Genomic DNA, 27893 nt, shown 5'->3' on the forward strand with positions numbered 1-27893 from the left:
TGATGCATACTCTGATATTTGCCTCTTTCTCTTGTCCTAATCTTACTGTCCACTGACTCTTTGTAAGGTAAGATATCTTGTTCTACCATTCTTAACAAATCTAGAGATAAGGCACCATCTCTGTCATCTTCAAAGTGCTGAGATCCCTTTGGGTCAATATTTCGCTCAAAAGGAGACTCGGAGTCGGTGACAGCGTCGCTCACATTATTGATATATGGGGACCTGTTATAGGTACGAAGGTGTTTTCCAAAGAATAAATGATTCTAATAATAATTATTTGTATGGTATGATCATGAATGAAAGGATCTAAGAATAGTCGTTTGTACAGTAATAAAATAATTTTTACTCAAACATGTATTTCATTGAAATAAAGATTTTGGATATAAGCCTATTTCACAAAAGGATTCTTGTTGCTTCTAGGCTTAAAACAACAAGCTTGTTTTGAATATTACTCCAGATTAGCTCTAAAAATAAAGGATCCTTTTCACAATCCTATTGTTTAAAACCCCCTAAGTACGTAAGGGCAGAAGCTTGAAAAAGTCTACTCCCGGGTTCCCTCTTCTGATACGTCGTTGATGTTCGGGTTTCCCAATACCAGGCCTTACATTAGAGTTCCGAGCTCGATGCACCCTTAAATCTCATGCCCCAATCCAGCATGGAACTCATAACGTTTGCCTCTTTAACAGAAAGGTTGGGTAACCGATTTCCCACTCCAGAGGGATCATCGAATTTTACGATACCCAAATTGGTGAGTCTTTCAACAATCTTTTGTAAAAGCGGTAGATTTCTAGATGGAATGCCCCGTAATTCCCGTGTGGTATTCACATTGGCTGCTTGCATCATACCATTTAGGATATGAGGGTAGTATAGGTTTCATGTAAAAAAGGGATACGACATGTGCGTCAAACAAGACGCGGTACAACTCTCCATACGTGATTGGAATGGGCGCGTATTGGGGTTTTTCTGAGCTCGGTCTTCGATTAGGTTCTTGCCTTGAGGAGGTCTGAAGGCTGATAGTTACTGACCTTGGTTGGCCTGCTATAACCGGCTCCGAACGACCATTGTTATACCTACTCGTACTATTTGCCTTCTTTTCCTTCTTCTTCGGGGTTTTTAAAGTCCACTCTCCCATTGCCTTCATTTTTTCCAGAACAACTGGCTTGGCTTGATCATCTTTCGGGTTAAAACCTAAACCTATTGAGAAGCTCAACAGTGTTGATGTATTCGTCTGGCGTTGGTGTCCTATAACAACGGGTACCTCTTGCATGTCTGGTTGGGTCGGGACGCTTATTGGGGCAAAGCCTGGGGAATAGATAATCTCTTCAACATCATCCTCACTATTGACCACTGGGCCACTCCTTTTTTCAAATTCTCCGGGCAGTAAATGGGTTAACTTGCCCATCATATTTCTTTGGAGTTCTAGCATTTCTCGCATATCCTGTTGAATTTCGATCAACTGCTCTTGCATCTGCATTTGCCTTTGCTCCATTATCTCCAACCTTTGGTCCATATCTTTTGTCGGTTCTGAAATAATTTTACCTAATTAGGGTCGTTTTGGGAAAATCTAATGCAAATGATGCAATGCAATACACATGATGCAATGCAATGCACATGATGCAATGCAATGCAAATGCATGGGATGAATGCAAATGAAAGAAAGATGTTGATTTTGAATTCAATTCCCCTAGAACAACTTTTCTATAAAACAAATTCTTTTTCATAAAACGGATTACGCATACGGCCTTGCTTTCGTATTCGTGGCGAAGGCACTGATCCCCTTTCTTCGTGAAAGTCAAATCTTGCAAGCTTCCAATGCATGCCTCTACTAGTTCCTTTTTGCTTGATCCAGGCCACAAATTACTATCCTCGCAATGTTGATTAGCTCCTTTAAGAAAGTCGGGACGCGACGATTTTTGGATAATCTTTATCAGCTTGAATCCTTAGGTAAAGTTTTGTTTTCTTCCACGAACTGTTAGCCTTCTTCTATTGTGTTCACTTGGATCGAATTCGGACAACCGTATTATAATCCGCATTATTAAAAAATTTGTTTTCTTATGACAAATTGTTCTATTTAGCAATTGAATATCAACACCTCCTTTCTATGATGATGTAATGCAACGCAGTTATGAACGAACAAAAAACAAAACACGTGAGTGAAATTGTGAGTGAAATTCTGAAGAGATATTCGACTATTTTGAGCAAACAAGAAATTGCAACCCAGCACAATAGGGCACGATTCCCCAAATTGCCAAACATCGAATATCGCCTCCGTTTTAAGGAACAAATAATTATAAAACCAGCTTGAAATAAACTAATTTAACTTGAAATAAAAGGGAATAATTGGTTTTAAAGAATTAGGAATTATAAAGTGATATTTATAGATCGGAATGGAAATAAAAAACACAGGATAATATACACGTATAAGATGTTATGATAGATGAATGGAGATAAGATAAATCCTTTAATCAAATAACAAGATAACAATCGAATTCCACTACTCTAAAAATTATCAATTTCCTAATCATGGGTGAAGAATAACCAATATAATGACAATACAAAATGAAGATAATATACAACAATAATATGTAAAACCTAATACAATACAATCAAGCGAAATATGCAAAACAAGATGATAATTAAAATATAAAAAGAAGATGAATTTAAAAGGGTGAACACATAATATATGAATTGTTGAATCAAACTATTTGTAATAAATAAACTAGAGATATATATGCAATGTGTTATGGAATGAATATTTTTAAGTTGGGTAATATACAAAGTGTTAAAGAGTATTAGTTTTAAGATTGACAATTTGTGTTCAATAAAGGAGAATTTAATTTATGTATAAAATATGCAAAGATGGTAAAAATATATAATGAGATATAATTTGAAGAACATATTAGATTTACATATTCAAGATAACAGATTTGGCGTCTCTGTAATAAGAAAATAAAATGCCATAATAGTCATGATACAATGATAATAGTAACTATAAAAATGATGATAATAATAATAATAATAATAACAGAATGTAGAAATACAAAAAGCAAATATAATAAAATATTGAATTAAAATAAAAAATAATATATATAAATATAAAAATATACACTAATATATGAAAATAATAGTAGTAATAATAATAATATTGAAATGCAAAGAATAAATATAATATAATAATGATATTAAAATGAAGTAATCAAAATAATACTATATAAAATATATGTACATACATATATAAATAAACATACACTAATTCTAATAATAATAACGATAGAAGTGGTATCAAGTTAAAATAATAGTAATAAATAATAATAGAAATAAAATACCAAGGACATGTTAATAATAATGATTAATGAATTAAATATAAAATGAATACACAAAATAAATACACAAAATGAAATATAATCATAATAGTAATATTAGCAAAATAATAATAATAATAAGTTAGAGTAATAATAATATATTAAATATGCTAATTTAATAAATAATATGAAAAAAAAAAAGACCAATTTGAACTTAAAACAGGGGCTTGGGGCGAATAAAAAAAATAAAAGAGAAGAGGACTGATTTAAAAAACAAGCAAAATCTAAAGACCAAATTAAGAGAAAAAGCAAAGATAAAATAGGGCCTGATCAAAGGACGCTAAAGATAGAGGGACCTCGCATGCAAATATCCCAATAATTAAGGATACATGAATCCCCATCCCCACCAACGGCACCGTTTTGTTTGGTGTTTAAAACACCCATTCTCTTTATTATTTCAGCCTTAATTTCATAGAAGAAAAGAAAAAAAGAACAAAAAAAAAGTTAAAGCTTCTCTTCCTCTCCTCTCCTACCGACAATCGTGAGCTTACCGCCGTCGCATCACTGCGTCACCACCGTATCGATGGCTGGCAATGCTCAAGGGTGGGTTTTTAGCCCCCGATTCAGCCATGTATGAAGGCTAAGATTTTTGAACCAAGAAAACCCGAAAATGAAGGGATCTCCACCCTTTTTGGGTTCGGCTCCGACGACGAAAGGAAACGCCGACAGTGTGACCCAGGGGTTCGGGTAAGTTTTCTCCCTTTCTTCTTTTTATTTCTTGTTCTTTGAAGCTTAAAAGTAAAATCAAAAATGAAAAAAGAAAAAAAAATCAGAAATTGAAAAAAACGTAACCTTATTCTCTTGTTTTTTTTTTTGCTCTTTTTTTTTTCTGAAAATCTGCGTACCAGAATGGGGATTCCCCCCTTTTTTGTGTGTAATACCACCCCCTTTTTAACCAGCATATTGATATGGCTTTTACAACATAATAATAATTTTTTTTACTATTTGCTACAGTAACTCGTGCATGACCCCTGTTGCTTTTCCATAATTGCAAGTGGCAGTGGCAGACAGCTAGTAGTGGCGGGCCCAGGTGCGGCGGCTAGGGTTTTTTGTTTCCTTTTTGGCTGAGAATTGTTTAGGTGTTGGGCCATTAGGCTTTTAGCTTTTTTTTGGGGGGGTTTGGTTTGATTATTTTTTTATTATTATTTGGTAGGCCCGGGCAAATTTTGGGCCTTACAATATAATTGATGATGCCTCTATATAAGTATATTAGGTGAATTGCGACCTTTTGGTTTGTATGTGAATTAGGATATGAAATAAATAATTCGTGTATATGATTGATAGTCTAATGGTCACTTTGGGTTTAAGCTTGAATGGTGAAATGAATATGTAATATTAGGTATGACTCTTGAGCCGAATTGTATATGATGATGTACATGTTGAGTTTATATCCGAATGTATTAAATGGCGCCTAAAGTGATAAGTCAAATGAAATGTGTTCAAATATGACTAAGTATGCATGATACTTGGAAACATATCCGGACTTGAGGTCCGCAGTCTACGTGCTGGAAACATATCCGGACTTGAGGTCCGAGCTATATGTTGAAATATATCCGGCTTAAAGTCCCGTAGGCTTTGTGCTAGAAATTGGACTCGGGTTTTAAAACCTAGCAGGCTTAATGCCGGTGATTTGAGTAAGATTGTGATTTGAATGTTCGAGGAAACCACCATTGAATATGTTCAATGCATTAAGTTGGTCGTATGTATTATATACTTTTATATGTTAGATTGATCGAATTGAATCATGAATGTGAAATGAGAAGTATATGTGAAAATCTCATATGTGTATGTGTGTATTCGGTTATGGTGAAAGGTTACATGAGATTGATTTGGTGATATACATGTTAAATAATATGAATGCAAAGAATGTGTAGTAAATCGCTTGGGACAGCAGCAGAGAACGTGATTTCGGAAAATCACCATAAATTGTGGGAGTTGAGTTAGAGGCTAAATAAATTATGTCATGAAATCTTAATGAGTCTAGTTTCTTATAAAAGAAACCGTAAGCAAAAAGAATTGCCAATAATGAGATATTTGAAGTGGCATGGAACAGAGTCAAAATGACTTCGAGGTCCCCTGTTCTATTTTCAGAAAATCATTATAAATGGTACAAAAATGGTTATAAGATAAAATTTATATTATTAGACTCCTTAATGAGTCTAGTTTCAAATGAAATAAACGATAACATATTTTGAATTCTGTATAATGAGAAATTTGATTCATAGTGAAGAGTGGTCAGAATAGTCAAACAGTGAAACATGGGAAAACTTCAAGAAAAATCTGGTATTGATTGGTCAAACCAAAAATTCTAAAAATTTGATGGATGGAAGATATACGAGTCTATTTTTAGGGAAAATTAAAGGCATTTGATTTGGAGTTTCTTAGCTCCAGTTATACTGTTGCTCAGGAAGACAGCTTGTAGTGAATTTGTGATTTTGTTGCAAACATGGTTAAAACTTGTTAATGAAATGCTTTTCGAGTTCTTATGATCTTATTTTTGATTTCAATATTTGGTTTTAATTCAGTTTAGATTCAAGTGAGGTGAATTTGCTACATATGCATTATGTTCATGGATACTTGGCCAAAATGGAAATTATCTAGGAATGATTTCTTGAAAATTTGAATAATCGATCTATAAGTAAATTAATTGTTTGCATTGCTTAAAACTTACTAAGCATAGTAATGCTTACTTGTTACCTTAATTCTCTATTTTGTAGATTTTGTTCGTCACTACGGTCTCGGGGATCTCAAAGTCAAGTCGACCACACTATCTAAGCTTCTTGGTACTCTAGTAGTTAAATTTCGATAATGGCATGTATAGGCTTGACTTTTGTTGTTAAATAACTATCTTTTGATGATGTATATATGGGTAGCCATGCGAAAATGGCTTGATAAGTTACTATATGTGTTCCAAATGGTTAATGTGAATACGTGGTTGAGATTTGCTTAATGTTTTCAATGTCTGATTGAATTGAACTTAAGAATAAATTGCTATACCTAATTATCTTGATATGACTCTTTTGTATATGATAATACTCTTTAACCCTCCGGTGACGGGTACGGGTTAAGGGTGTTACATGTAAACCTTGATAATGCTCCATAACTCTATTTCGACGACAGATATGGGTTAAGAGTGTTACACGTATGTTACACCTAGCTGAGACATACGCCCGTGTCTCTGCCCGTGTGGACAAAAATAGGTAATTTTCAAGCCACATTTCTCACCTAACTTGTCTTTCACCTAATCCAACATTTTTACAAAACAACAAGCCATTCAAAACAAGCTAGAATCATACCTTAAATATATAATATATTCACATACAACTAACATTCTTTTAAGCACTTCAAATGACATATTATAACATGTATGTTCATGTATTCAATATATTCATATATATAACCAACTTATATGCATAATTGTACCCAAGGTTTACCAAGCTAGTTTACATTATTTCAGACCAAGTTACTTCACTAACAAAATTTACCATTTGATACCAAAATGTATTTCAAATACTAACATATTTAGTTATATATACCTTACATATCAAGGTACTAAGTCATGACCAGTTCATTGCATACCAAAATACGTGTATATAAAAGCACATTTAGCTAACACTTTACCTTTCACTAAACGTCCATAAATCAAACCACATATCAACCACATAAAGCAAATGTGAACAAACCAAAATGTGCCAAAACACAAGCCAAATGAGTGGTAATCTCAACAAAACATATATAAACCAAGATTAGCCAAAATAACCTATACATGCCATTATAACCATCGAAAAGTACTGATAGAATTGATGGATAGTGTGATATAGCTCTGACAAGCTTCCAACCTGATCGAGCTTCTGATAATCTAAAAAGTAAAGAAAAACAAATTCGTAAGCAATAAATGCTTAGTAAGTTCGTATAAACTTTAATCATATCAATTCATTTCAAATATGAAATTTATTCATATTATGAATAATCCAATAATGATACCGCGATACTCATGAAGCTATATTCATCGACTCACAAGATGAATAAATCCATAGTATCACTTTTACATCTTATCCTAGCATAGTAGGATTTTAAACATCTTTAAACTTTTCTAAATTTCTTTATCTTCATTTGCATTTCTTTACTTTTCACACTCATTCCATGTGCATAACACACAAGTCATAAGCATAATATTCAACCATAGCCACAAGCTAGTGCATTTAAACATAGTCTTTCTCGAATTAATCCCATGATAATTCGTTTCATAAAGAAATTGCACAATTTAAACCTTACCACTCTTTAATTAGCACTTGCATATTTTCTCTCGAGTACTTGCCATTTCAACGCATCATGTAAATAAACATATTACCATTCAACCAATAGCTTTGCACTTGCCTAAGCATCAACAACAACACTTGCTAATGTACTTACACATATTCTATATAACTTCAACATTGATAAACTTATTTTCTCAACATGTCATACTTGAGTTTATTACTCGTCTCAATTTACATGATTTCCTTGTATGAACATCTAAAGATATTCACATATGTACATATCATGATGCATTTCATTCTCTTATTATTTATTCATAAACATATATCATTCATTTCTTTATATCAATATACCATGTACCATCATTTCCGTGTATTTCGTATATATATTCCAGTAATAGTTCGTAATTACTAATGTACTTAGTCATCAGGCAAGTTTCATACAAATGTATCTTCTATCTCATATTTCAACATGTCATGTAATATCAGTTTCATGTATTTCAAGCATATACGGGTAATAATTCATTTCGTACTCATATTGTTTCGTATCAGAATTTTGCCCGTTGAACCAATTAAAATATCGATAGATACACGGGTAGTACACACGAAATGTACAAAACTGTAATCCGTCAATTCATATACAGGAATACTCATACGAGCACATTAACGGGAAGCTCTTCTAAGCCATATAACAGGAAGCTCATGTGAGCCATGTAACGAGAAGCTCTAAAGAGCCATTAACAGGAAGCTCATATGAGTCAATATTGGGAAGTTTAAGGGAGCCAATATTAGGAAGCTTCGGAGAGCCAACTAATCGGGAAGCTAATAAAAGAGCCTTTAATTGGGAAGCTCCGAAGAACTATATATTGGGACACTCATAAGAGTTGCGGTGTGTCCACAACACATATAGGATTACAACCAATCGAAATGCTCTAAAGAGTTATTAACGGGAAGCTTGCAAGAACCATGTAACGGGATGCTCATGATAGCTAATAACGGAACGCTCTTTCAAGCTGTGGTGTGTCCACAACACATGCAGGACTACAACCAATTCAAAAACTTTGTATCCATCAAATTTTCATTTGTTCAATCGAGACTTTATACTTGTCGATCATTGTCGGATATGTGATTGATTTTCATATATGACAATTTATTCAATTCACATACATAATATTCAAAATCAATCATATAAACATACAATTTAGTTACACGAACTTACCTGGCTAAATTACAGAAATATTAAAGATTTAAGGGCATTTTGGTAATTTTTTATTTTCCTCGATTTTCCACTCGATCCTGATCTAAATTAATAATTCCATTCGATATATTAATTTAGACAATAAAACAATTCATTTCATATAATTTGGTCATTTTTGATATTTTTACAAAATTACCCTAAAATTTTATTTTTATTAAATTTAGTCTCGAACTCAAAATATGAAAATTAACCATTTTAATGCAAATCTATACTAGCGGAATATTCATGGCATTCAATACATCCCATTTTTGCAATAATTTCACAACAAACCCTTGTATTTTTACTATTTTAAAATTTATTCCCTAATTGAAAAATTCATAAAAATCACTTAATAAAATACTTTTAATTAACAACCAATATCTCAAATTTATCATTTAATATCTAAAATCATATAGATTCATCAATAGTAACATTCATAATCTTTAACAATTTCAAAATCGAAAGTACGGGTTGACTAAACTTAGTTGTAACGATCTCAAAAATATAAAAATTATTGAAAACTAGGCTATATTGAACTTACCTGCATCAAAAATATAAAAACTAGCTTAAAGCTCTCCCTCCATGTCGGTTTATGCAGAAGGTAGAAGATGAATTGCATAGAAACATTAAAATTCAATTTGTTTGTTTTAATTTCAAACAATTTACCATTTTACCATAAGATTCTTATTTTATTATTTTCCATGCTTAAGCCGCCTCATCATTTTAGTTTAGGTATATTTGTTTCTTAAGTCTTTCCTCTTTTATTAATCAAGCCATTTTAGCAAGTTTTGCACTTTTTTTAATTTAGTTCTTTTTTATTAATTAACTATCGAAATGTTAAAATTTTTCAACGAAACTTTAAAACTATCTTATTGACACTCTGTAAATATTTATAAAATTATTTACGGCTCAATTTATAAAAACGAGGTCCCGATACCTCATTTTTTAAAACCACTTGAACTTGGATTTTATCACTCGAATCTAATAATTCATTATAAGACATAAATTATTAATTCAAATTTTTTTTTAAAATCATATTTGACTCGTAAATATTAAATAATAAAATTTACGAGCTTACTATCCAGATTTGGTGGTCTCGAACCTCTAGTTCCGACACCACTAAAAAATGGACAGTTACAACAAATCATTAATAATGCCTTCAACTTATCACTTAACCAAAACTTCATCATAATATCCTTTTATCACTTAACCAAAATTTATTATGCATATTTTATTATCTCTATCAATTTTATATATATATACTTCCGTATTGTTATTAAACCCTTTATTGAGTTAGTGTCACGAGTCAATTGAGAACCAATTCGATTAGAAAAATTACGAAAATATCCTTTTATATTTTGTAATTAAATTAAGTTATATTATTCGAGGGTACTTTAGTCTTTTTTTATAAAAAATCAATAAAAATATGTATACAATGGAATTTGAACCCATGTCAATTGCATTAATAAAATTTTAAATTTGCCACTCAACCAAAACTTTATTTTAATATTTTTATGTTGGATCCGTGCAAGTATAGTATTTTTGTCTATATACATTTATAATTTTTGAACAAGCTGGTTCAATAATAATACTTATTAATTACATTAATACCCTTTGTATATTGTTCTTAATTTTTTTGCACGATAAGAAAAATGAAAGTAAATATTAGCTCACTGGTTATCTAATATTTAACTAATATTAAGCGATATTATGTGGATGGATTGTAATAAGAAAATATAGCTTGTATTAATAGATGGATCTAAACATGTCATTGGGCTAATTGGAAATGAGCAAAATGGTTGAAAGACTAATATGTCGCCTATCGAGTTCAATTGATGAGATGCTTTGTCATGATCATCAAAGCGGATGACTCTCAAAAGATAGAGATATATATGTGACTAACTGAACTAACAGTATATCAGACAGAACCCAAGTAGTATAGATCCTAGATTCATTTATGAATTTATTTACTTGGAACGTTCATAGTGTGACATATCAATAATTGAATCCTTAATTTGTGACTTGTACACTTTGATGTAAGTAAAAATCTAACTTCAAATAGATAAAGAACCGAAAGTTGGTGCGTTGGATATATAACTTTTGTAGTATGTAGCATCAATCTCAATAATTGAATTTATAACTCAATTAATGTGTAAATGATATCCTCTCATCAAGATTACATGATAGATAAAAATTAAATGTAGCCACGAGTCGTTTTTCTTTATGATAAATGACTTAATTATTATTTGATAGTAATTGATTTCTCATGAAAGGATATGAATGATTACCATGAGATAAAATAAGATCATATTGGTTGAACAGATTTATTTCAAATGGATTAAGAATATATTATGATGGTAACCCACTTATGATAAAGTCATTGGATGATTATTGATTAAACAATTTTTATAATGGTATGTGGTTAGGAAAAATTTAGTCGCAATACTATAGTAGAATGCCTTCATAACTAAATAAGTATATACTTAATAAGAGAAAAGTTAAAACTTAATTATAAATTATTTAAGCCCTGATTATATATGTTCAATCAGTCCATCTGTTAGCTTGTTAAAACCATAAACGAATTGCATGTAGAACCAAATGATAAAAAAATGAATGAAAATGATGAAGTTAGAGAAATGAGTTGAAGTTATGGCAACCCTCGGTGGCTAATTGGGTTAAAGTTAATGTTGATGGTTCAATGTCAAGAAATAACCCAAAAGCATATATAGGAGGGGCAGTGAGTGGACTTAGTGGAGGATGGTTGGTAGGATTCAAAATGGCATTAGGTATGAATGATATCTTTCAGATTAAGGCCAAAGCAATTCTTGAAGGACTGAAATTAGCTTGGGCTACAGGATTCAGGTGTGTTGAGTTGGAAAGTGACAACGTAATGAGTCAGACAGATTCACGATTGTTGTTCTAAAAATTGGAAAGTTAAATTTCGACATATTCAGTGAAATGTTAATAAAGTTGCTGATAGGTAAGGCAGATGGAGGTATAATTGAGCAACTGGTTATCTTGGAAGATCCTCTACATTATATGATATGCTGGCTTGAAGAAGATATTAACCAGTCGTTGATGATTGATTATAATTTTCGTTAAGACTATGTTCGCTTAATATTCTAAGCTTATGATAAAAAAAATTCTATTATTTTAATAAAATTTTCACTAAATTGACATCAGCATTTAGTAACTTGACGAGAGTATCTCAATCACAATGCTAATAGTATGTGGTTATTTTCTTTACAAATTTAAATAAAAATTGTCATTACATATGTACGGTACTACGGCTCGAACGTGAACCCAAGAAAGAATCCGATAATATTTTCCCTTAAGGAGAAAAACCACAAAGGCTAACAATCAAAGTGAAATCTGCCCCTCTAGGGTTTCCAACAAATCATTCCCATTAAATTTCTTTGCTTTCTTTTCTCTGGTTCTTGGCGATATGATCACGCCCCGAAGGAAGGCGTGGTCTCCACTAACTCTAACTCCGCCTACTGAGCCGCAGACGGCGGGGGTTCCGAACACTAGCAGCGGTGGCATTCGGGGTAAGGGAAAAGCTGTTGCTTTTGCCCATGATACTAGGAAACTGCCACCGCCTCCTGTTGCTTCTCTTAGTGGCAAGGGACCTCTGAATGTTGAGGTGGAAGAGGAGGGCACGGAGGATTGGAGGCGATTCAAGGAAGCTGGGTTGTTAGATGAAGCGGCCTTGGAAAGGCGGGACCATGAGGCCCTTGCCGAAAGGCTCTCCAACCTCGAAGGGGAGGTGAGTCGTCATTAATTTTTATAACTTTCGCTGTTAGTTTAAATTTCTTAGTTGGAATCATCCGCTACATAACCAAAGTTTTGAAGGGCACTTTTTTCTCAAAGAAATTTGAACTTAGTTGTTTAAGTTTGATCCCAAATAAATTGAGGATTTGTGACAAAACAATCAATATGAAGAATATTAAAGTTTACATGTGTACATATTTTGTTGAAATTAAAGTTTGATTTGGAACTTACTGCTGCTTACAGGAAAATTCTTTGTCATATTTTGTTCGACTATTTTGCTTTTAAATCAATCAAATGCATGTAGTTCAGTACTATACTGGCTTTGTACTGGGTTCATTTGTTTTGGGCTTCATTGTCTGCTCTTATTTAGTCGTGTGTGCTTTGCCATCATTTGATCACTCCTCAAGTGGTCTTCTATTAGGTGCTAACCGTTTTAATTTTCGTGTGAATGTTGAATTTCTTTGTTTCTTCTTTCACCGTATATATGAAAAGTTTTTTAGTTTTTTGAACGTGACATTTAGGTTGCTCCATTGGGATCCTGGAGTTTATGTGTTAATGTTGTGGAATCAGTACATTTTCAAACACACGTTAAGGGTTATGCATATTGAACATTTCCATACTTGTGATGTAGGAGTCTAATGCCCAGCACTAGGCTTCCCTCTTTAGCTACTCAAACAGTTTAATCATGCAACAATGCTTCATTGCTGTACTGGTGAAACATGAATCTTTCTGTTGAATTTCATTTGCCTTCCTTCTTTAGTAATTTAAATGAATGAAATAGATCATTGTGCTTCATTTAAATTGGTGAAACATTAATCATTTTTGTTCTTCACTTTTTTAGTTATTTAGTTGCATATTATTATTAAATGCCATCATCCCAAGATTAAGAATGCTGATCACCTTGTATGGTTGACCTTTGTTCTTTCTGTTGTGGGGTTATGTTAAGTTCCTGATTGAAGCTGCACGTATAAAGTTTGCTAAATAATTTTTCGTTGCTTGATGTGTCTATTTCTGTTTAGCTTTTTAACTACCAGTACAATATGGGGCTCCTCCTCATTGAGAAAAAAGAATGGACATCAAAGTGCGAAGAACTAAAGCAAGAACTTGCTGAAGTTGAGGAGATTCTCAGACGTGAGCAGGCAGCCCACTTGATTGCATTATCTGAAGTTGAAAAGCGAGAGGAGAACTTGGCAAAAGCCTTAGCTGCTGAAAAACAGTGTGTGGCTGATGTATGCTTTTTCTTCCATTTTTTTCTTATATAACTGCATGTAATGTTTCTGTTCAGAAGCATCCTTAATGTTCATCATTGATTACCTGTTTAACCTGCTGTTTTTCTAACTTACTGAAATTGTTATTATGGCTATATCTCTTGTTGCAGCTTGAAAAAGCATTACGTGATATTCAAGAAGAACATGTCCAGGTTAAGCTTAGTTCTGATACAAAGTTGGCTAATGCAAATGCATTGGTTGCTGGAATTGAAGGAAAATCCTTAGAGGTGGAAGAAAAGCTGCGTGCTGCTGATGGTAGGCTTGCAGAGGTGAATAGAAAAAGTTCAGAATTGGAAAGGAAACTGCAAGAGATGGAGGCTCGTGAAAGTGTGCTTCAAAGAGAGCGTCTTTCCTTTGTTGCAGAGTATTCTCTTAATAAACTTTTTAATATATGTTAAGATGGTCGTTTTGACTTGAACTTCCTTGGATTTGCTCACATCTCATGACATATTGCTCTTGTTATGCATTTATTCTACTACTTCTAGACGAGAAGCATATCAGGCAACTTTTTCCAAACAGAGGGAAGACTTGAATGAGTGGGAGAAGAGACTAAACAAAGGAGAAGAGAAGCTGACTGAACTGAGGAGAATGCTCAACCAGAGGGAGGAAAAGGTGAATGAGAACGATAGGCATTTCAAGCAGAAAGAGAGGAGCCTTGAAGAGCTGCAAAATAAGATTGATTTATCCACATTGAAGTTAAAGGAGAAGGAAGATGATATAGGCAAACGTTTGACAGACTTGGTTTCAAAAGAGAAGGTGGATATTTTTATGCCTAATTTAGTGATTAGTTTATTTTGATTTTGTTCTTGAATCCTGATTATTTCATTTTGTTAAATATTGTAGGAAGCTGAGTCCATTAGAAGTACTCTAGAGGCAAAAGAGAAGGATCTAGTTGCACTGGAAGAAATGCTTACTGCTAGAGAAAGGGTGAGATAAACTACGTTCTGTTTTAGTTTGGATTGTAAATAATGCAAAAAAGGCTATATTTCCTTGATACTCTTTTTCTGGTTGTTTCTTTTCTTGTTTTTATTCTTTTGCTTCAATAACTGTGGTGTTTACAATTTCTTTCGGCACCTTGTATTGTGTTTTGCACTTTCCATTCATAAGAAACACGCCAGCATATATATTTCTTTGCTGGTTGTAAGACATTATCTTTTTAAGGTAAGCATCTTTTGAGAAAATTGGCATGCTATTGATTTGATCATGAAGAGCTTGGTGTCATGACTAGATTGCAGTGTCCTGTTTGCATTCATAAGAACAAGATGTGAAAGTTATGATAATGATGCCAACACTTTCTTCACACTTAAGTTCACTCAAGGTTGAATGGTTTCCATAATGATTGTAGGTAAACTTTTTTTCCTGATAAATGTGAAGAACTGGAAGTAGGCGCTATAAGTGTGATAAAATGATTGTATATTTGCGTCACATGCACTTTATTACAGGGCAAGTTGCAATGTTCCTTCTTTTTTTGGAAGTAAGCAATGGAGTTTGAGAAATTGCTAAGTTCTCTAAAGCAGAGATTCTTATGTCTTTCTTTTTTCTTTTCCTCTATATACTGATTCATTGTTGAATTTATCAGTCTTTTATTGTATGTATGTGCATGATTTTATGATCCCGCTCTCCATGTCTATACTCCTTTTCTTTGGCTTGTTTGGTTGGTAGAAATCTATGCATATGGTAATAGACGTATGCGAATATGTTAAATAGGGTGAGAATAATCCCTCTCTTTTTCTTTTGCTGAGAATCTGCTTGTTATTATTTAATAGCTTTTATTTCGCAGCCTCAAGTTCTTAATTCCTTGGGTTTTTATAGGTGGAGATTCAGAAACTTGTCGATGAGCAAAGGGTTATTCTGGATGCTAAAAGGCAGGAGTTTGAATTGGAACTCGAAGAAAAGAGGAAGTCTGTTGATGAGGAACTGGAAGGCAAGATACATGAAATAAACCAACAGGAAGCCGAAATTAATCACAAAGAAGAAAAGTTGAGGAAACAAGAACAGGCACTGGATAAGAAGTCAGAGAGAATGAAGGAGAAAGAAAAGGACCTTGAGGCGAGGTTGAAAACAGTCAAGGACAAAGAGAAGTTTGTGAAAACTGAGGAGAAGAAGTTGGAGTTGGAAAAGCAACAGCTGTATGCTGCTAAAGAGAACTTACAGGCTCTCAAAGATGAGATTGATAAGATAGGTTCTGAAACCAGTCAACAAGATTTACGAATTCAAGAAGAGTCTGAAAAGCTTAAAATTACTGAAAAGGACAGAGCTGAACATATCCGCTTGCAGTCTGAATTGAAGCAGCAGATAGTCAACTGCAGACATCAGGAGGAGTTACTTTTGAAGGAACATGAGGACCTCAAACAGCAAAGGGAAAATTTTGAGAAAGAGTGGGATGCTTTGGATGATAAAAGAGCTGAAATCATTATGAAACAAAAAGAAATTGATGAAGAAAAGGAAAAGTTCGAAAAATTGCAACATTCAGAAGAAGAAAGATTGAAGAAAGAAGAAGCTGCCATGCAAGATTATGCTTGTAGGGAGATGGAATCTCTCAGGCTGCAGAAAGAATCATTTGAAGCCACAATAAAGCATGAGAAATCAAATTTGCTGGAAGAAGCTCAGAATGAGCGAACTAGAATGCTTCAAGATTTTGAAGAGAGGAAAATGAATCTTGAAACTGATATGAAGAATAGATTTGATCAAATGCAGAAAGATCTGCAAGAAAGGATTGTTGCATTTGAGGAGGTGAAGGAGAGAGAACTTGCTAATTTGAGATGCTTAAAAGAAGATGCTGAGAGGGAACTGGAGGAACTAAAATCTGCAAGGTGTGCTGTAGAAAGGGAAAAACAAGAAGCTGCAATGAACAGGGATAAGCTGAAAGAGCAGCAGCTAGAAATGCGAAAGGACATTGAAGAACTTGGTATCCTTAGCAGTAAGCTGAAAGACCAGCGGCAACAGTTTATCCGTGAAAGACATAGCTTCCTTGAATTTGTTGAGAAGCACAAGTCTTGTAAGAACTGCGGAGAAGTAACAAGGGACTTTGTACTCTCTAACTTCGAAATTCCTGATTTGCAGGATAGGAAAATCCTTCCTCTTCCACAGCTAGCTGGTGAAACCTTAAGCCATCATCAAGGTTATGTAGGTGGTTCTGGTGCTACAAATATCAAAAGATCTCCTGAAGCTGATGCACAATATCCAGAGTCTGCTGGACGCATGTCCTGGCTTCGCAAATGTACTACAAAGATCTTTAGCATTTCGCCAACTAAGAGAAATGAAAGTAAAGCTGAAAGGCCTAGCATGCTTACCACTACAGAAGCAGGAATGAGTATTCAAGAAGAGGCAGGAGAGCCATATTTAGGGATTTCAGGTGACTCTGTCCGTAACCAATTGCTCCAATCTAATAGAATTAGGGAGGTGGGTGATGGATCTGTCCCATCTGCTGATCTTAGCTTTGGTGAGAGTAAGGTGCAAGATGTTCCTGAAGATTCTCAGCAATCAGAGCAGAAGAGTGATCACCGCAAACCTAGAAGAAAACCTAAATCTGGACTGAATCGAACACGCTCCGTGAAGGCTGTAGTTGAAGATGCAAAACTATTCCTTGATGAAAGCCCTGAAGGACCTGAGCCTAGTAATAGGGTGCAGTCACATGAAACCAGTCATGTCAATGAAGAAAGTGCTGGTGTTTCTAGTCATACTGTTGAGAGGGCAGGACCACGGAGTAATGCAAGAAAAAGGCAACGCCAACAAAATTCCCAAGTTAGAGACAGTGAGTTGGATGCTGCAGATAGTGAAGGACACTCTGATAGTGTCACGGCTGGTGGGAGAAGGAAGAGGCAACAAACAGTTACTCCAGGCCTCCAAACCCCAGGCCAAAACCGATACAATCTCAGGCGACCCAAGACGTAAGTTCCATTTTATTATATATAATATTCTCAATGACTTCTGGTAATAAATTGTACAATGTTGCTTTTTATTTGGTGTGTTGCTTTGACTAGATTCACATAAGTTGCCCTTCTAATTTTGATTGAAAGGGAAGAAATGCTGATTTGTTGTATTGTAGGATTCTCTTTTAGAAGAAATTTATTCAGAACCCTTTTAAGTTCTAAATTTGCCTTTGTGGAGTTTTTGCTTGTGCCTAGCCTGTAACTGAATTTGCTATTAATATTGAAAGGAAATGGGTTTATGAGCCTTTTTGATGGTCTTCTGCATATCAGATGCTGCAAGGACTGCCCCTTCTTTCTTGGATCAGAAAATATATGTTCGGAATGAGAAGTACTCAACACAATAAGTAAATAACTACAAATAAATTAAGTTAATTCTCTCATCAATACTTTCCAATCCTTTCTAAAGAACTATGTATCAGCAGGATTACATTGTAATGATTTAAAACAAGATTTAGGATTTCAAATAAAACAATCAAAGCATACGGATTTGGTTTCATACTATTTAGCTGCATATAATAGTGTTAGAAGTGGAATTAATGGATTAAAAAATGGTGAAAAGAAAAAAACCTTTTTGGTTGCATTATTGTTGAAAACGTTGTTTTCAAATTTTTAGAAGAGGGTGGTTCCAAACATTTTAATTACTGTTTGAATGACAATTTATGTTAATGTTTGGAGGTCAGTTCATATGTGTGTTGGATTGTGATGCAAGCACAAATATATTGTTTAAATTTAAATAAAATGGTACATGCAAAACTAAATATGAAAAAATATGCTCCACCACATAGAAGGGTACTGAAAATTTCAAGTCCGGTTTTCTTTTCTTAAATTTAAGATACTGGAAGGCCTAATTGCATATAAGGGAACCATTTATGTATCTTTAATAATGCAGCATAGAAAGGATATCTTTTTGGAGGATATAGTGGTCCTTTATTCTTTTATTTTTGTTTTGTGTTTGTGTAAAATGGAATGTATTTCCAGTGGAGGAAACCATCCAGTGGAGGAAACCATTTCTTCTATTTAACCAGGGTTTTCTATAATTGGATAGTTTTTTTTGGTCTTAGGTTATTGTCTAGGATATGATTAAGGTTCACAAGAGGTGAAAACATTTGATTATTCTAAATATTCTTTTTAAAAAAAAATATTTTTACAGTACAGTCACAGCTACAGCAGCACAAGCCTCATCTGATGTCCTGAAGACTAGGAAGGAGCCTGAGGATGGTGGGTTGGAGGGAGGAGTGCATATTTGGAAGGAACCTGAGGATGGTGGGTTGGAGGGAGGAGTGCATACTAGGAAGGAGCCTGAGGATGGTGGGTTGGAGGGAGGAGTGCATACAAGGAAGGAGCCTGAGGATGGTGGGTTGGAGGGAGGAGTGCATACTAGGAAGGAACCTGAGGATGGTGAGAACAGAAGATCTAACTTGGTGCAGGTTACAACAATAAAAAATGTGGAGATCTTAGAAAGCGAGGTGGTTAAGGTAAGTCCTGACTAAACCATTTGTGTTGGGATGCTATGTTATGATTTCCATCATGCGTTTTCTTCTTACTCTACCCGAAACCTTGTTATGCCAGCTCAAAACAAGCGTGGATGTTGGTGGCAATGAAATAGCAGCAAAGACAGTTGAGAGTGTGGATTTGATTGAAGAAGTAGATGTTACAGCTGAAAATGGTGATGAAGATGAGAGTGGGGGCAGATTCCATGAGGAGGATGAAGAGGACGAGGATGATGATGAGATGGAAAATCCGGGTGATGTGTCAATTGGAAAGAAAATCTGGACATTTTTTACCTCATAAGGCTCCTATTTTGTTTTTGTTTTTTAATTTTCTTTGGTACTGTGAGGGAAGTTGCTATGCTACACTTTGGAACAATAAGTTGTGTAACTAGGATGCTTTAACTTTAGCATTAGTTTTAGCTTCAGCTTCTGAGCTTTGCATTGTATCTTGTGTATGGCTTATATAGGAATGTTTCCTGTCTGTGGATTCCCCAGGAAGTGATGTGGAAGTGGTAACAACAATTGATTTCTAGTTCGTTTTGTACACTATATTCTTTAGTTGCAAATATGTTTTGCTTCATTTTTATCATATTCCTTGTTGGAAAAAATTACTGCACATCCTGCTTTTGCCATCTTCCTAGTTGCTGGAAATCATATTGGAAATTGAATGCGATGCATTGACAATGAAGCATAGCCGCCTCTCTCACCTGTGCATGTTTATTTGATTAGGTTTAGATGGATGCATATGTTTCTTTAGTCTGATTCTAAGGGGATGAGATTTGTAGCTGCTGTGTTTTTGTGGTATTAGTAGGCAGAATGAAAAGGAACAAAAAGTTTACTTGTTCCGAGAAGATGATTTCAGTATAAGCAAAGGACTTGTAAGTAAAGACCAGAATCAGCTCTTGTTTTTTTTTTGTTTTTGTTTTTGATTTTTTTTTTTTTTTTTTTTTTTGCTTTGCTTTGCTTTGCTTTGCTTTGCTTTACATTGCATTGCTAGCAGGTCAAGAGAGGCCACAAATTTTCGAAGTTGGTCAGAGTTTGACTACGACATGTCATTGTATATTTTAATTTACGAACATGTCTTTCTTTCTCAAGTGTCATTTTCATGCAAAGATCAACCGTCTAAACCAATTCCATTGAACCAGTGTTAGGATGAATGGCTACAATGAAATTGAAAATGAACTAGAAAGTTGGTATGATAGTAACATTGAAATGTAGCACACATATTTGGCTGGTATTGCCTCTTAATTTCCAACAGTGAGATTTTCTTTTACAGGTCAAGATCTATTTCATTACTTTTTCATTCCTTAATATTCAATACAATGATTATCACTATTCAAATATGTAGAATCCATATAATATTTATTTATTAAATGTAAAAATTAACCTGCGAATAATAATCAAATATGTGTTAGATATTAATGAATGAAAAAATAATGAAGTGGAGCCAAATCCCTTTCTATCATGAAGTTGAATGCTAATTTTGTTGTTGCACTTTTGCACTACGTCTTTCTCTGATTCTGAGCGTCTGAGTCTCAGCAGCAGCAACAGTACTGTTCGAGTTGAGAAACCCCACCGGCTAAGCTCAAAATCGATAGCAAAAAAGCAAAGCAGAGATAAAAAACTCAACTTTGTCTTATTGCATTGCATTTACAATTTAACGTGCTCCCTTCCATCTTTCATCTGAGAGGGGACAAATGGTCCCCTGCCTTCCCAAACCCAAAGGACTAACTAATGCTATAAACCTTAATCCTCTCTCGTCAGTCGTCTCCAGAAATAAATCCCTCAACCACCACCCTCTTTAACTTTAAACAGCTACATTAATTGAATAAAAAAAGTTGTCGTAATTATCAGTATTTATTACTCGTAAATCCTATATATAATGCAATACAATACCCAAAAGTAGTCAGCGAAAAGAATCACAAGGAGCTGCAAAGTGCATGCCAAAGTAGACAACCGCATAATAATAGCATAAAATTAGAAGGGGTCGCTCTTCCTTTCGCTTTCAGTTTCAGATTTCAGTACTCAAAGCAAAGCAAAAGCCCCCCTTCAGTTTCTATTTTTTACTGCCTTTAATCTTGTTACTACTGCTATTACTTTCTTGGCTTGGACTACTGTGCTTGTATGGATCTTTGTGTTCTTTCTGCTATATTACTTACCTTAGCTTTCCTATTACCAACATGGAAGCAAATTTCTCTACTCCCTTGCTGTGCTTCTCACCTCTCTCCTTTTCTTTTTCCCTTTCCCTTTCCTTGCTCACTTAACCATCCTTTTTGTTCCTTTCACTCTCAACTCTGCATACTATCCTAAGCTTTCTCCAGAACACAGTATGCCTTTCGAAGCTGTCCCATGCTTCCTTTGCTTCTATGTTGATTGCTTTCAGTTCCACCCCCTTTGTATCTCTTCCCCTTCTTCTGTCTCTCTTCTTTACCTTATCTTGACACTGGAAGCTCTTTCACTTTGAAAAGCCTTGTTTACAGTCTCTCTATACATTTGTATTCCTTTTTCTAGGTTGTTTTCCAAAGACCAAGAGCTATACTTTGTTTTCTCTTTCTGAGTTTTGAAATATCTAACAAGGAGGATGCTTATGAGAAGCAATCGTTTTACTTTGGCTGTTTGCATTCTATGTTTGGGCATTTGGTGCTGTGGCCAAGCATACAATACTGAAGAAGCAGCTCCCATGGAGAAAGCTGAGCAAGCCGCTCTGTACTCTGCCATACAAGGCTTTGTAGGTAATTGGTGGAATGGCTCAGATCTCTATCCGGATCCTTGTGGTTGGACTCCAATACAGGCATGGTTCACCTCTTGGTTTTAAGTAGTAACCTTGGCGCAATTGCATTTACCATCTCACTCTTAAGGTCAATGTTCGCATGTATATCATAATATATGACCGAGGCGGATGTAGTCTGCTTTGCTTATTTATCTTGATTGGTTCACATTAATTATTTGATACATATATAGTTAGGGTTCTCCTTTATTTAAACAAAAAAAAAAGAAAAAAAGAAGAGAGTGTAAAAAGTCTCTTCCTCCAGACTCCAAAACTATACACGTTTATCACTTTTCTCAGTAAATTGATAGAAAAGAAATTATTAGTGTTGCTAATTGATAATGTGGTAATATATATTATTTTTTTCTGCAGGGGGTCTCCTGTGATATCGTAGGTGGCCTATGGTATATAACTGCTTTGAGCATTGGTCCCTTTTATGAAAACTCACTTGCTTGTGCCACTAATGTCGAGTTTAGGCCACAGCTCTACCAGCTCAAGCACCTAAAATCTCTCAGCTTTTTCAATTGTTTCATATCTCTTGGACATCCAATTACCATCCCTGGTGATAAATGGGAAAAACTTGCTGGCAGCTTACAGTCAATAGAGTTTCGGTCCAATCCAGGTCTCATTGGCCAAATTCCTACTGGCTTTGGTTACCTCAAAAAGCTCCAATCTTTAGTCTTACTAGAAAATGGGTTAACAGGACAAGTACCAACTAATATTGGAAACTTAACCAACCTGAATCGACTAGTCCTGGCTGGAAACAGGTTTACAGGTCGAATCCCAGATAGTTTCGGAAGGTTAAAGAAGCTGTTAATCTTGGATTTAAGTAGAAATTCACTCTCCGGCCATTTACCTCTAGGTCTTGGTGGTCTGGCATCACTCTTGAAGTTTGATTTGAGTAACAATCAATTGAAGGGGAAGCTGTTTGCACGTAATGCATATCTGAAGAATTTGACCCTTTTAGATGTGAGAAACAACCAGTTTTCAGGTGGGTTAAACCAGCCAATTCTAGATATGCATTCTTTGGAAGAGTTGATGCTGTCTTGCAACCCATTAGGTGGAGATATTATGAGGCTAGATTGGCAAAGTTTACAAAGTCTTGTGGTGTTGGATCTCAGTAATGTAGGATTAAAAGGTGAAATTCCTGAATCCCTATCTGGATTGAAGAGACTGAGGTATCTGGGACTTGGTAACAACAATCTGGCTGGCAATCCCCCGCCAAAGCTAGCATCTTTGCCCAATCTTAACGCACTGTATCTAAATGGGAACAATCTGACAGGAGTGCTTAAATTCTCTGAAATATTTTATGGGAAAATGGGAAAGCGTTTTGGGGCTTGGAATAATCCAGAACTCTGCTATCCAGTTGGGTCAATGACAACAAGGAATGCTCCATATGGAGTAAAGCCATGCCAACGAGGTGTCACTTTGCTCGACCCTAATTCTAGGGCCAAGTTGGGGGATGGAAACTTGAACAACAATTCTCATTTCGTCGCCTCATTGGGATTCTCAAGCAATGGCATTCATGGGCTTCGGCAGTTAATTTTGGTAGATACATCGATAACAGTACTACTATTGAATCTTTTCCTATAGATCCCTATTTTGAAAAAGAGAAGCTAGTGAGGCCTCATCATTCACCTTTTCACATGCTTCTTTTTCTTTTTCCCATCTTGTAATCCAAACATCAAGCTAATTGCTAGAAAGCCCTAATGCCCATGTCTTCATTCTCAAGTAAGGTCATTTTCTTTTGGGAAGTATATATACACTTTGGTTTTAATTTGTAAATGAGATCGGGTAAAGTCGATTTTTATTTTATTTTATTTAATTAACAAGTTCAAATTATAACCAACTAATTTATTGATTTAGATTTTAATCAATTTTTTAATCCAACACCACGACTAAAACTTATTTTGAACAATTAATTTTTGCAACATTCTTTTTCCTTGTGTCATATTAAATATCGTCTTGTAAGATTGGAGTATTTGCAATGTTATTGTCTCCGTTTTAACTTTATACCTAGTAATTAAATTAGTTGTTGTTAAATGTTTTATTGTTAGTAATAATAATTTAATTTTTCTAACAACAAAATAAGTTGTTAAAATATTAACAACAACCTTAAAATGCCGTCACATCCTTTCATTTTCAAGTTATTAATCACAAATTTCTAATAAAATAGGTAACATAAAAATAAGTTATTGGTAAATGTTTTTATTAGCAACAAAATTAAAATTTAATTTTTATTTATTAATTGCAACAATCCAATTTATTATTGTGAAATTTTAATCAAATACACAATAATAATAACAGATACATTGTTGGTAAATGTTATGTAATTTAATTACCTAGTTATTAATTGAAACAACAATTTATTATTGTGAGTTCTGGATCTAAATAACAACATAATATTTAAGCTTAGTTTTTAAAATTCAAAAATAGGCATTTTATTTTATTTGTCAGATTATGCAAAAGAGCTTAATCAATCATTGGCTTAGAACGATAAGTTGTTTGTTGAATCATTTGTGTTATGCAAAGGAATTGATATCCCTTTTGTTATAAAATACACCAAATGGATCAATCAATTTAGTTTATGAATTTGTCCTTTTTTGCTAAAAAAACCCTTTCCCTTTTGTTAACGAAATAAATTGGCCCACTAATTTAATTGATTAATTTTTTTTTCTATAAAAAAGATACTTATCCTTTTAATAAGTAGCCCACTTAAAATAAATTATTGATTCTTTTATTAAGAAAATGATTAATCAATCACGCAAACTTTTATTAATAAAAATGATTGATCAATCTTTTTTCTATAGAAGTAATAACAACCATAAATAAGGAGGATAATGTGCTGAAGCACATTTGAACCACCGTCCTCCTACATTGAAAACAATGCTTATGCCAATCGAATTAAAACTCGGTCGACAACTCTTAGTTACTAAATGTAAAATTATTCTTGGTAATAGTGGTTGGAAGTGTTTGGAGTTGAACCCAAAACCAATTGCCCCTCATGTCAATCAATGATCCAATCTTTTATTCATTAGTTGTTTTCTAGTTTATTATGTATATTCAGGAGTTGTTTGGTTGTTTGTAGGTAGAGGTGTGCATGGGCCAGGCCGGGCCCACAAAAAATTTTAGGCCCATTTTTTAAGTCTGGGCCTGGCCTGGCCCGAAATATGGGCCTAAAAATTTACCCAAGCCCGGCCCGAAATAAAATTGTTAAGCCCGAGCCCGACCCGACTCGGCCCATATTAAATTTTTTTAACTTATTTTATTAAATAAAAATTTTTAAAATATATTAAATAATCAAATACATTTAAAACAAATATTAAAATAAGAAACAAATAAAAAATATATTAAAACAATTCTTAAAACAATACACAAATTGAAAATATATAATAAAAATTGATTATATTAAAATTAAAATTAAAATATAAATATAATTAAAAATAAAAATATATATATTTATTATATAATTCGGGCCGGGCCCGAGCCAAAAAAATTTACCCGAGCCCGGCCCATTTTCTAAACGGGCCTCATTTTTGTGCCTAAACCCATATTTCGAGCCTATATTTTTACCCAAACCCTCCCATTTTTCGGGCGGGCCTTTGGGCCGGGCTGGGTAGCCCGGCCCATGCACACCTCTATTTGTAGGTGATATATGTTTAGGTTACTAGAGTTGGATAAATTGAATATATAAAGTCTTTTGGTTGTTTCTTGTAACAAGACTGAATATATGGATTAAATCAAGTAAGTGAATATTAACCAAAAGCATGAAAAAGAAAATTAATTGTGAATGATAACCAGAAAGTCTAATTTTGGTTGTTGATAGAGAACCAGAAAAGGGAATGGAAAAGTAGAGAAATTGTGGAAGTAATTGGTATTCCAAGGCATGGGTCGGTTAGGAGCCTTAATAGATTGAAAGTGAAGTAAGGGGGAAAGTGTAGGGTGAGCAAAGGCTAGTGTGGATAGAGTTGCAGTGGTCTATCCTACGTTGTTATTTTTAATGATGATACGAGAGTTGGGACCAGACTACATTTTTACTCTTAAAACATACACATATAATAATGCAAACCGTTTGCCAGCTGAGACCGTTATCTGTTCTGCTTCTTTTCTTCTTCTGCCTATAGACTATGGAGAGAGGCAGACAGCACTCTGATCTCAATCTCTTAACCCTAAACTCAATCTTACTTCATCACCTCTTTAGTTCCTTGGACCCTCCTCTTCTACTTTTAACCTTTTAATTTTATTTCACGATATCAGGACTCTTAACATATATATATATATATATATATATATATATATATATGCTTATTTTCCAAATCTCAAATAATTAGTTTTATAAAGGTAGAGATTCAAACCTCACATGCATGAATTGTTTAAATTTTTACAATGAAATTTGATATATATTCACACACTCAGGTGGAAAAGAATTATGCAAAATTTTACTTTGTTACAAACTAAAAGAATAATGATAATAAACAGCAGCATGATGTTAATATTTATAATTAATAATAATAATAATAATAAATTTAATCATAATTTTAAAAATTAATTCTTAAAATTTATAATTAATTTCAATTTAATTTTAATTTTAAAAAGTTTAAAGAAGTATATAAAAATACATAAATATTTTCATAAAAATATAATAATAAAATTAAATTATATATAATATTAATATTAATATTAAATAAATATAATTATATAATATTAAATAAAATAAGAATCCCACCACTCCCCACTCCCCACTCCCCACCCTCGTCTCTCTCCCCCTCCCCCATTTTTCCATGCAAACTTCAAATGCCATCGTCATGCAAATTTCAGCCTCTCATTATACGTTTAAGTCATTTCTTGGTGATATCAAAACACAAGGAAAAAAAACGTAGATTCTAAGGAACTAGAATCTGCAACCACTGAGCATTGGTCTTAGGTTGCTAAATACAGACAGGGACAACAACCTGGTCGTGTGTTTGCAGTGTTGGATCAGGACCTTCAGATCCTGGTTAGTTTTATCTACCATTATTTTTCCCTTTTATTTTACAAATAAACAAGGAAAGAAATGATGTATTTGAGAGTGAGTTTTTGAGCAGGAAACTTTGGGTTGTGGAATTGTGATGAGTATAATCCTACCCTTTTGGAGGAGCAAATGGGGCCATTGTTAAAAATATAACCAAAGACCGAAGATGGGGGTGGGGGAGGGGTGACAGAGACGGTGGCAGGGAGGCCCGGAGGGGAGAGGAGAGAGGGTAGGGGTGGGGATTTTATTTATTTAATATTAATATTAATATAAAATTAAAATTATTTTTATATTGTTTTGAAAATATTTATTTATTTTTATATATTTCTTTGAATTTTTTAGAATTAGTATCAAATTGAGACTATTTGTAAAATTTGAGAGTTTTTTTATTTAAAATTATCATTAAATTGATAGAATATGTACAAGTTGAAAAATAAATTTATTATTGTACCAATTTTTAACTAGCATCAGCTTACCATTTGTGAATTTAATGGGAATAACCAAAATGTTCAAATTATGTAATTTGTGTGCTTAAATTATAAACCTTTTAGTTTGAATGTCTAAAATGAAACTTTTAAAATTAAATGACTATTTATATAGTTTACCTTAAAAGTTATAAAATTAAATATAAATCATGAAATATAATAATAATTAGAGGTGTGCATGGTGGGCAGGGCACTGCCCATAAAAAATTTAGGCCATTTACAAGGCCCGGGCCCGGCCCAGCCTGAAATATGGGCCTGGAATTTTGTCCAAGCCCGGCCTGGGAAAAAATTGATAGGCCCTGTAACACCCCCTA

At 33.9% G+C, this 27893-nt stretch overlaps 2 protein-coding genes across 3 annotated transcripts; both read left to right on the forward strand.

The window, feature by feature from the left end:
* Nucleotides 1-12114: 12114 nt before the first annotated feature.
* LOC108479269 (protein CROWDED NUCLEI 2) lies at nt 12115-20149 on the forward strand. 2 transcript variants are annotated; one of them, XM_017781764.2, is made up of 8 exons: nt 12115-12621; nt 13646-13855; nt 14005-14258; nt 14380-14650; nt 14738-14821; nt 15707-17784; nt 18977-19301; nt 19396-20149. In XM_017781764.2, the coding sequence occupies exons 1-8, from the start codon at nt 12301-12303 to the stop codon at nt 19615-19617; spliced, it is 3765 nt and encodes a 1254-aa protein (XP_017637253.1). In that variant the 5' UTR covers nt 12115-12300; the 3' UTR covers nt 19618-20149. The 2 variants fall into 2 exon arrangements, with proteins under 2 accessions (XP_017637253.1, XP_052878442.1); XM_053022482.1 differs by lacking the exon at nt 19396-20149 and having other exon boundaries at nt 18982-19168.
* Nucleotides 20150-21227: 1078 nt separating this feature from the next.
* Nucleotides 21228-23868, forward strand: LOC108477363 (piriformospora indica-insensitive protein 2). The gene is made up of 2 exons (XM_017779883.2): nt 21228-22107; nt 22456-23868. The coding sequence occupies exons 1-2, from the start codon at nt 21898-21900 to the stop codon at nt 23674-23676; spliced, it is 1431 nt and encodes a 476-aa protein (XP_017635372.1). The 5' UTR covers nt 21228-21897; the 3' UTR covers nt 23677-23868.
* Nucleotides 23869-27893: the final 4025 nt, after the last annotated feature.

Source organism: Gossypium arboreum, chromosome 12, assembly GCF_025698485.1.
Source record: "Gossypium arboreum isolate Shixiya-1 chromosome 12, ASM2569848v2, whole genome shotgun sequence".
Lineage (NCBI taxonomy): Eukaryota > Viridiplantae > Streptophyta > Magnoliopsida > Malvales > Malvaceae > Gossypium > Gossypium arboreum.